We start from the raw sequence: 11,026 nt of genomic DNA, 5'->3' as shown, positions 1-11,026 counted from the left end.
GTCTGGTTGTCTGACCTTATAGTCCACCTTCCCAATGGCTTCCACTATCTCATATGGTCCATGCCATGCCAGTGCTTTCTGCTGTTGGCACTAGCACCATTACCCGTTCTCCTGGCTGAAATCGCTGTACTTTTGCCCGACCATTGTAATATGTCCGCTGGCCCTCTTGTGCTTTTTCCAAATGTTCTTGTACTACAGGGGTTACTCGAATTATTCGCTCTCTCATCTGTGTCACGTGCTCAATGACATTCTTTCCTGCGTTGGGTTGTTCTTCCCAATCTTCCTTGGCAAATCTAATATTCCGCATGGGTGGCATCCATATAGTAGTTCAAAGGGAGAGAAACCAGTGGACACCTGGGAGACTTCCCATATAGCAAACATTAAATACGGTAGAAGGGTATCCCAGTCTTTTCCATCCTGTGCGACCACTTTCCAGATCATACTTTTAAGGGTATGGTTAAACCGTTCAACCAGTCCATCTGTTTGTGGATGGTAGACTGAGGTCCGTATGGCCTGGATGCGGAGTAGGGTACACAAGTCTTTCATTAATTTTGAAATGAAAGGGGTTCCTTGGTCTGTCAGGATCTCCTGAGGGATGCCCACTCTGGCAAAAACCTGGAGCAGTTCTTTTGCTATTGTCTTGGATGTGGGGTTTCTTAAAGTAATGGCTTCTGGATACCGTGTGGCGTAGTCAAGGATGACTAGTACATTTCGGTGACCCCGTGCCCATCTTTCCAGTGGACCCACTATGTCCATGGCTATCCTCTCGAAAGGGACTTCAATAATAGGCAAAGGTACTAATGGGGCCCGCAAGTGAGGTCAGGGGCTATGCAACTGCCATTTAGGGCAGGAGGCACAATAGTGCTGGACCTCTGCACGTATTCCTGGCCAATAAAACCTTCTTAGGACTCTATCCAGTGTCTTGTCTACTCCTAGATGTCCCCAAAATAGATGACTGTAAGCTAACTGTAGTACTGCCCTTGTGTGTTTCTGTGGGACTAAGAGTTGCTCTACTCCTTCTGCTCATATTTGTGCTATCCTGTACAACAGATCACGTTTGAGCACATAATTTGGCCTTGGGCCTTTGGTCTTTCTTTCCATGGGTATGCCATTTACTTCCACTATCTCCTCCCTCACATTCGCATACAGCGGGTGATTGGCTTGGTCCTGCCCAAAATTCTCACGTGTGGTACCAATCTGACCTAATTCCAGGGGATCTGTTTCTACTCCACCCCCTGGGTTGCTCCTACTTGGGCCAGGAACTGCCACCGAGTCTTCACTGGAACTGAATTATCTCTTGACCTCCTGAATGGGTTCACCTACCAACAAGGAGGGTTCTGGTTCTCTGCTAGAATCCTGGTTCCTAATCTTTTATCTGCCCTCCTTTCCCGCCTAGACTTTTGGGTTTTCTGGGGATGAGAATAACTCTGGGGCAAATTTGGCAAACATTGGGGTGAGGCTATCTGTAGGTGCCTCCTCTCAGCCTGGGGGTTGCTACCCTCCCCTGGCTCTATTGGGGGAGTAAGCTCTCAACCCAGGGAAGTCCCTACCAATTAAGACCAGGTAGGGGAGCCTGGGGACCACCCCTGCAGTCACTCTGATAGTAGTCCCCTGGATCTCAATCCATACAGGGATGTGGGGTAGAAATTTTCGGTGCCATGAATGCACGTTACCCCTGTGGTTTTGGCCTGGGTTAGTTGGTCTTTGCCCCACCAACTTCCCCAAGACCAGTATGACAGCACTACCCAGAATCTACTAATGCTAATGGTCTCAATAGCATTCATTGTTTCCTGATCTTGTATACCCATGCGAGGTTATTGCGGCCCCTACCAACCATTAGGTCACATTGCTCCCCGTGATCCCCAGATTACATTGCATAGGCTCGTCCCTGTTGGGCATTGGGCTGCTATATGTCCCAATTCCCCACACTCATAACACCACCCCCTTATTCCAGTGTGCCACCCTCTGCCTGGGGCTATTGGCCGCCCTCCAGCCCTCTCTTCCCAAACCCCCAGGTCACTTCTTGGCCTCAGGCCATTCCTTGATGTCTTTCCTCCCAGTTTTGGTTCTCCTGAGTTCTCATAGTCCAGGGCCTTGGGTTTGGAACTGGCTTCCTGATTTCCAGACCCCAGGGGTGCAACACGTCACAGTTCACAGGCTGCCAGCTGTCTTTCCATGAGGGAGACCAACTCATCATAGGTGGAGGGGTCATTCTGGCCAACCCAAACCTGGAGGCCTGGTGGTAGACCCCTCATATACCGGTCCAGTACCAGGAATTCCATCATCTTCTCAGAGCTGAGGGCCTCAGGGGACAGCCATTTCCAGGTCAGGTGGATCAGGTCAAACAATTGCAATCGGGGGGTCTTGTCCTCTGTACACTGCCACTCATGGAATCTCTGGGCTCGCAACCCTGTCATTATTCCAGATCTGGCCAGGATCTCCATCTTCAGTTTGGGGTAATCTGCTGCAGTCTCCACGGCCATATCGTAGTAGACCTTCTGGGCCTCCTCACACAGGAACGGGGCCAGGATACCAGACCACTGATCTCAGGGCCAGGCCTCCCGCAGGGCTGCTCTTTCAAAAGTCAGGAGGTATGTCTCCACATCATCCTCCCATGTCATTTTCTGTAGGTAGTGGCTGGCCCTTATGGTTCGGGTCCCATCGCAGTTGTGGTTCAGCTCCATAAGGGCCTTCATCTGGTTCATCAGCTCTTGCAGCAGGGCTCGGTCCTGGGCAGCCTGACTCATCAACAGACGATTAGTCTCCTGCTGTATCCGAGTCGCCTCCTGATGGGCCATTGCTTGGACCCGGTAGCCTCCTGCTGGTTGCGGTGGCTGGTATTAGGTCCTTGAAACCACAACATCCATCTTAGGGATGGGAGGGTTTTGGCTAACCCTGGTTAAGTCTCCAGCACGATATCCTACCCTGACATCATATGTGGCAAATTCTCAGAACTACTATGATGGGTCCCATGCTTTCTCTTCGGGGGGGGGGGGGGATTCAGGACACCATTTCTCACCATAGGGCCCCTGAACTGGGGTATTAACTGCCCCACTAGTGTCATAGAGGAGGAGAGTGGAGAGGGAGGGACCCAGGCCAGCCCTCTACTCTGGGTCCCAGGCCAGGGGCCCTAGGGATAGCAGTAAACTACTTGAACTAGCAGTTCCTTCCCCTGGGCTACTTCCCTCTCCTGCCCTTCAGCTTGTGGGCTTCCTGCCCTCCCTCTGCACAAAACCAGGTATCCCTTTACCTAGGGTCTTAATCTTCTTAGTCTACCACAGCACTTCTCCAAACTGCTCTCTGCTCCAACACCAATCCACTCTGCTCCAAAGCCAATCCATTCTGCTTCAACTTCTCTTCTTGTCTGATTGAAGCAGGGGGGTTTTATCATGTGACTGGCTTCAGGTGCTTTAATTGGCTTCAGGTGCTTTAATTAATCTATAGCAAACTTTCTTCCCTCTACAGAGAATAAGACTTCCTTCTAACACTCTCTTGTTGCCCTCTGGTCATGTTGTATCATGGTATGTATTTGATTCCTTTAAGCAATTTTAACTCTTACCTTTTTTTCTTTTTATAAATAAACCTTTAGATTTTTTGATACTAAAGGATTGGTGACAGCATGATTTTTGGGTAAGATCTAAGTTATATATTGACCTGGGTATATGGCTGGTCAGAAGAACCTTTTGTTTGATGAGTCTGGTTTTAAAGAACCACTCATCTTTAAATCCAGTGTTTTTGGTGGTGATACAAGTTCTGGAATACTTAAGGAAACTGTTATCCTGACTTCTTGTTAGCCTGTGGTGAGACAAAAATTTACTTTTATTGTTGGTTTGATATATCTATGGAAGAATAACCCCAAGTTTTGGGTTGTGTTTGCCTATTTCTCAGCAGTTTGTCCTGAATTTGTCATTCTCAGTTGAGACCCACAAAGGCACAGTTACACCTTGTACTATGCAACCCTAGACCTAAAGCAATAAACACTACATTGGCAGTGTGAGTCCCCCTCTGACCTGAGCTGTCCTGTGGCTGCCGTTTTAGCAGCTTGTCGGAACCAGCCTTTGCTGAGGTGTAAATAATAATCCTTACCTTTAAGTAAATGTTAAGCACTTCCCACTCTTTGGCCTCGCTGCTGAGATGAAAAGGCATTAATGTCAGAGAATAATTGGATTCTAACCCCTGCCAATTCTCAGAAAGCTGGATGGAACATAAGGGAGTTTTAAGCCTTCATCCAGCAATTCCTCCACCAGGATAAACAACCTTTCAATCTAGTTAACCTTCTTACACAGTGGTCTAGTTATGTAAACTTTGCCATGAGCATCCATCATTGTCATCCAATAAAGGGTACTATGGATGCATAATAAACCAGTTGCAGGTTTCACATGATAATATTCTGTTTCTGAGAAAGGTGTGTTTATGACTCTGAAATACCATTTAGATTCAAACCAGTGCAGCGCTTGAATTAATTTTCTTTGTTTTCAAAAGAACTTTTGAAAAGGAAAGTTCTCTTCGGACACAGGAAGACAAAGCATGAGCCAGATTCTGATCTCATTAACAAGATGTAAACCCAGAATAATTGCTGAAGTCAGTGGAGCTAGTTTTGATTTACCGGGGGAGGTGAGATCAGAATCTGGCCCCAGGGGTTCATAACTGGGATGGTTAGGTCTATTATAGCAATGGGGTGACAATATTTAGATTTGTTGATTAGTTAATAAAATCTGTCTTTTCACCTGACATAGTTGTTGTTATTATTATTTAACTTTATTATAATAGGGAAAACTCACACAACAGATTATTTCTAGAAAAGTGATTCAGCAAACCTCACTATTAACTGTACAAATACCCTTATAGAGTTATCAACTTAAACTTCATTTGGGACCTACCGAATAAACCACTATAAGTAGTGCTATCTATCCTCCCAGAGTCCTTATCCACAGAAAGAGCAGGTACAACCCTTTTATGCTATGTTTACACATAGGAGTGGCCCACACCAGAGAACCATGTTGAGCTCAGCCAGGTGCTCAGGGTTTCCCTAGCTCAACAGTTGCCTTCCACTTGTCCACTGTCTCTCTTCTCACAAATGGAATGACATTGGGACCTATTGGAAAGGCTTTGTGGCCTGAAAGATGATAGAGGCATGTTCAGGGTCCCAACCATCACCCAAGCATGCACACCACCCATGGTCACTAGTGTTCAGTTCCTAAGGAATGTTGTACACAGATGGGGCAGCAGCTGGTTGGAAACCTTCAGTGTGGGTATTTGGTCACGGTTAGAAGGGTTATTTTGATGCATGTGTGGGGGATTGGAGCCAGGCAGGGCTCTAGCTGAGTCTCTTGGTGGGCTGGCTGTGTAGTCTGGTAATTGTTGTTGTTTCTATAGCAGGAATGGATAGATGTGGGGAGCAGGTCCCTAGATGTGCGAGTCCTGACCTGGGCCCACAGGCTCTTGGGCCACTGCTCCATTCACAACACTACCTAATGGCTCTACTAATCACTAGAGAATTGGGAGCCCTAAGGCCTTATGCTCCGCTAAAGGTACCGCCCACCAGGACCTGATTGGAAGAGCTCCGGAGTCCCTGCTTGGGATGAGTATACTATTTAAACTAGAAGGCGACACAGGCAACAAGGTGGATCCTGGCTTGCTGCTACTACAAACCCTGCTGTCTGCCACCTGGTTCCCAGCCTTGTCCTGGATTCCTGATTTCCACTCTATCCTATTCCTGGCTTCTGCCCTCAGCCTTGTTCCATTCCCTGAACCCAGTCACACTGGTTTCCAACTGCTCCACCTCCAGCCCAAGGCTTTGGCTCTTTGGCTTCTGACTCAGCACTACCTCTCGGCTTCGGTTCCTCTGTCCTGTCTGACCACAGCTCTGACACCTGGCTCCTGACACTGGTCCTGCCCATTGGCTTCCAGTTCCTGAACACTATGCTGACCATCAGGCCAGACCACCCACGTCCTGGTGGCCAATGCTGGTCTTCCACAAACCCTGACAGGTACTTCCTTGGGAAAGGCAATCAGGTCGACTTTGCTAGGGGGGTATGTTTGAATCCTAATCTTCAGATACTACTTTATGATTTGTATTATGGTAGCAACTAGGAGCCCCAGTCATGGACAGGACCCCATTGTGCTAGGTGCTATACAACCTCAGAGCAGACTGTCATTTCCAAGGAGCTTGCAATCTAAGCACAAGACAAGAGACCAGAGATGGATTCAGACAGACAAAGAGGAGACTACAAAGAAACAATGAGATTGTATTGGTCAGCAGGATGGCCTCAGAACACCAGCTGCCTACCCATTTTTGAGAGGGTTTTGTTTGGGAGAAAGCACTGAAGGGCTTGTTTGACAACATAAGAAGTGGGTGATGGAGGCTGGCATCCTGGGGAGATCAGAGATGGGAGCTGACATTTCAATAGTAAATGAGACATGCTAGGTATGTTGAGGATAGGCCATGAAGGGCCTTGTAAGAGAAGACAAGCAATGGAGAAAAGGAAGCTAGTGGTGGGATGCAAAGAGAGCGGTGATACAGGCAAAATGGCAAGGTACAAAAATGATCTTTGCAGCAGCATTCTGAATAGATACGAGCAGGTCAAGATTGCATTTGTCAAGGCCAGAGAAGAGGAGGCTGGAGTAATTGAGACATGAGATGATGACAGACTGAACAAAAGTTTTAGCTGTGTGGATGGATAGGAAGGGCTGTATCTCAAAGGTCTTATTCAGAAAGACTTGGCAAGTTTTAGACACCTCCTGGACGTGAGGGTCGAGAGAGAGGGCTGAGTCAAAGATGTCTCAGAGATTTTAGTTTGGATGGAAGGAGAGAGATCTGGAGTAGAGAAGTAAATCTGTGAGTTTTCAGCATAGAGATGAAAGTTGAATTTGTCTTTGTGGATTACATTTTGTAGAGGTGAGGTGCTGAGGGAGAAGAGAAGAGGACCAATGACAGAACTCTCTGGAAGGTGCAATTAGAGAGGTGAGCACAGAGAGCCTTAGAAGTCAAGGGAGGACAAGATATCAAGAAGAAAAGTGTGATTAGCAGTTTCCAAGGCACCTGACAAGTTGAGGGGGATGAGAACGGAGTAGGGTTTGCTTCAGCTTCTAATATCCTAATGAAGGTGGTAAGTACTGTATGTCTTGACTCATGTCTGCCTTATAACTGGACTGCAAAGGCTAGCTAACAGTTACCTTTGGGTAGTTTGTTAGTATAAATTTTGGCCTTTCATCCATATGCTCTGTGTTGTATCATGTCTTCATTCTGGTGTGTCATCAAATCGAAATCCATCCAATGTATTCTCTGTGGGTATTCTTTAAAAAGAAGGCCCTGGCCATGCTGCATGAACTTTAAAGATGCCATGGTTCTTTACACAAGAGCCAGATTTGCCTCAGTATGCTTCACTCCTTCCCACAAAGCTGTGCAGAAAGCTGAGTACCAGTTGTCTATCTGGTTGTTCTACCCCAGAGGTGGCTGCATTTTGGTGGTATTTGGGGTAGGTATTTGGGGATGAAAGATATCTATTGATGTAACTTTTATTTTAATTCTCCAAAATAAATCACCTGTTTTACACCATTCAACTCAAGCCAGAAGGAAACTACTCAAATACTGAAGAAATGAAATAAAATGCTAAAGGAAATATATTTTGGAAGACTTTAAAAAAACAATGAATGTGAGGGTTTGATCGAATCAGTCCAAGAAATCCTTCTCCTATGTTGCTATTTCCTCTCTACACTTGCTGCTCACCTCAGAGCTGCTTTGCAGGGAGCTTCCCTGCTTTCACATCCTTTCCTCTTCATGTGCTCCAGTCCCAAGTCAGACCTGTCCTGTGGTATTACAGGATTTTCCTTTTAGAGTAGCAGCCGTGTTAGTCTGTATTCGCAAAAAGAAAAGGAGGACTAGTGGCACCTTAGAGACTAACAAATTTATTTGAGCATAAGCTTTTGTGAGCTACAGCTCACTTCATTGGATGCATCTGATGAAGTGAGCTGTAACTCACGAAAGCTTATGCTCAAATAAATTTGTTAGGATTTTCCTTGATTTTTCTCTTCCTATTTTGAGCATTGCATTGCAGTCCAATCAGTTGTTTTCCCTTGTAACTTTCACTTGTTTTTTCTCCTAGGAAGTGTCTCAAAAGCCCTCATCAGTGTCCTTCAGGATTGATTATTTTCCTGATCATAAAAAAAAGATTCTCCACCTTAGGCTGTCAGTTGGCTTTTTAGTGCACAGTCTCCCTCTTTGGACTGGCTGTGGTCTGAAAGAGACATCAGCCTGCAGACTGGCTGCTGAGCTTTGGAGCTAAGGCTGCCTTGTGCGTCAGGTAATCCAATTGAGTTCTTGCATGCCCACGGCCCCACAGATTCCCATTCAGCCAGCTGCTAAATGCCGACTGCTTCAACTGGAGGGTGAACTGTCAAAAAAACAAACGAAAAAAAGAGATAAAGAAAAAAGAGAGAAGCATAAACAACATGCAGCAGCCATGTCGTTGCCCTCAACTCCAACCCAGGAGGTGCTAGGCTGGGCATGCAACTGAGAGAAGGGAATTTATTGTTCACTTGCTTAGCCACTTGCCAGAGTACTCAGTGCTTAGTTACGAAACATAAACAAAGCAGCAAAAAGAAAGAAAGAAAGAAAGAAATCAAAAAACAAACCAACCCTGCACTGGGAAGTTTGTGTCTATGAAGACTTAGGCTACAGGTTTCAGGGAAAGATATCCGAGATTTTGGACTATTTTGGATGCAGCATCTGTCCAACTGTTGCAGGTAGTTTCTTCTTTGTTTCTCTTCATACCATTATTGATTAAATAAGAATTAGGAGGCTTTCTCGCTTAGGACAGCAGTATTTAATAGCTACCCTCGCTTTTAGAATAAAGATCATTTCTTTTCTCCCATACCATTAGCTGCTTAGATTGTACAGGATGGTTGCTTATATTAAACACAGTAATTTAGGATGGCCAGATTTTGCTCAGCTCCCACTGACTTCAAGAGAAGTTGGAAACATCCATCCCAGGGCTGAATCTGGATATAAATCTTTAAAGTGAAGGAAAAGAAATTGCTGGATGGTGTTTGTTCTTTTGGCACAGATAATGCTGAATATTTTTTGCACTTATATGACATAACTCAAAAAGTTCCATAAAACCATTTTAAATTATATTTGTTGGTCTCAGGATCCACAATATAATAATAATAATAATTAATAATGACTGTAGTCCATCTGTCAAACTCAATGGGAGACTCTATTATCACTGTTCATGGACTTGCAATGCACAATAATTTTTTTTAACCCTTATACTACAGACCCGAGAAAGGGAGGATGTGGTTTCTAGTGCTTAGAGCACAAAGGGCACCAGAACTCCCAATTTCTGTTTCTATCTCTGCTACTGTCTCACTACTTGGCCTTGTGAAAGTCACTTAACTGCTCCGTACCTCAGTTTCTCCATCTGTAAAATAAGGCTAATCATTATTTTCAAGGATGTTGTGAGGCATACCTAATAAGTGTAAAACTCTTTGAAATCTTTAGATGAAAGATCCCAAAGGAGTGCAACTAATCATGCTTAGCTCTTAACTCTTATATCCAAAGATCTCAAAGTACATAACCAAAGACAGTAAATCTCATGGTCACCATTCTCAGATGGAGATACTAAGGCATAGACATTTTCCCAAGCTCACAGAGCTGATTACAAAGCCAGGAATCCTTTTCTCCTGTGACTCATAGTCCATTATGCTATCCAGGGGATGACACCACCTCATTGCAAAGAATTATTACAATAAAGAAGTTGGTAAAAGACAGCAGCCTAGAGGGAAGAGAGGTGGATCTTTTTGATGCATAAAAATCCACAAATGGAAAAGAGAAATAATACTACTCTACTGCCCTTTCACAGCTGGCCTTATAGGGACAGGGAGCAAATCTCTGAAAGGTTAATCTTGGCATGCATTAGAATGTGGATTTACCTCATGGCCTACAGGTAAATAGGTTGCTTTAAAGGTTTTCCTTTTACACCTGCTCTTTATGAGAGATGTTTGGAGAAAATAAAACAATGACAGGAGCCAGTCCTTAGTAGACAGACACTCTGAGAGGACTTTGGAATTAATGTCATTTCCCCTTAGGTGTTGGGCCAAAGGGAAGGTGGGAGGAAACTGATTTTTAAAGGCACAGATGTTTTCTATTTCCCCCATCATGATGGCACTAAAGGGCGTTGTTCTGGGGATAATTTCAACCTCTGCAATATATTTTACCTTCAGCTACTGATATGTACCATCTTTCTTAGCTCCGTCTTAACTTGGTTTTGGTTTGAGAATTAACTTGGGAGTTTTTAATTATTAAAAATGTCATACACGAACAGCAAACCCAACAAGAATGTGATAGTTCTGGTGTTTTGAAGATATGTAGTATCAATTTTAAATCATTTTTAAAATGCTGAGCTTTTAGGACCAGATTCACCTGTACACTCTGGAGGCTTTATGACATTCCAGAGCTGTACAAAGCTGCTAGAACATACTGGACAACTGAGCTGGGTTTAGAGCTGACTGGCATTGCTACAGAGGAGCACAGCAGCTGGAGTGTTTGACTCAGTTTCTCCATCCTTCTCATCCTCACATTCTCAGGGAGCTACATTTCTTAGAGGAACAATTATGCATTACTTTTAATTCAAAAACTAATTAATAGATTTGTAATTCTTTGGAACATTCATTCTACTCTCAGAGTGTGTTCTCTAATTTGGGGAGGATATGGTATTTTTAAATATATAAAAAAGAGATTGAATGTCTGCTTCAAGTATAAAACTTAACTCAACTGTGAAGCCAGGACTGGCACCTCCATAATATAGGACATAGAGAAGGCCAGGTCAACAGCTTGGATCACTTCTAACTGGGACCACTGTAACATAAGAAATAACTCACCCAATCATTACCTTTTCTCTCGAGCTAATTTGCATGTTGCAATTCTATAGGTTGTAATGAGACAGTAGTGTGAAAGTAACTTAAATGACTTGCCGGTACTCCGGAATCCTAAGGAGGGTGCAGGGCCTCAACTGGAAGAGGCATG

At 44.6% G+C, this 11,026-nt stretch overlaps 1 protein-coding gene across 1 annotated transcript in view; it reads left to right on the top strand.

The window, feature by feature from the left end:
• Positions 1-8,150: 8,150 nt before the first annotated feature.
• The window catches only part of FRMPD2 (FERM and PDZ domain containing 2), a 127,295-nt gene continuing 124,419 nt past the window's right edge, over positions 8,151-11,026 (top strand). Inside the window, exon 1 of the mRNA XM_038410070.2 lies at positions 8,151-8,745. Coding sequence (XP_038265998.1) covers positions 8,720-8,745 — 26 coding nt within the window. The 5' untranslated portion in view covers positions 8,151-8,719. The remainder of the gene's footprint in view (positions 8,746-11,026) is intronic.

This window comes from Dermochelys coriacea, chromosome 7 (genome assembly GCF_009764565.3).
Source record: "Dermochelys coriacea isolate rDerCor1 chromosome 7, rDerCor1.pri.v4, whole genome shotgun sequence".
Classification (NCBI taxonomy): Eukaryota; Metazoa; Chordata; order Testudines; family Dermochelyidae; genus Dermochelys; species Dermochelys coriacea.
Note: the sequence above shows the minus strand (reverse complement) of the source record. Positions and strands in the feature narration are given on the sequence as shown.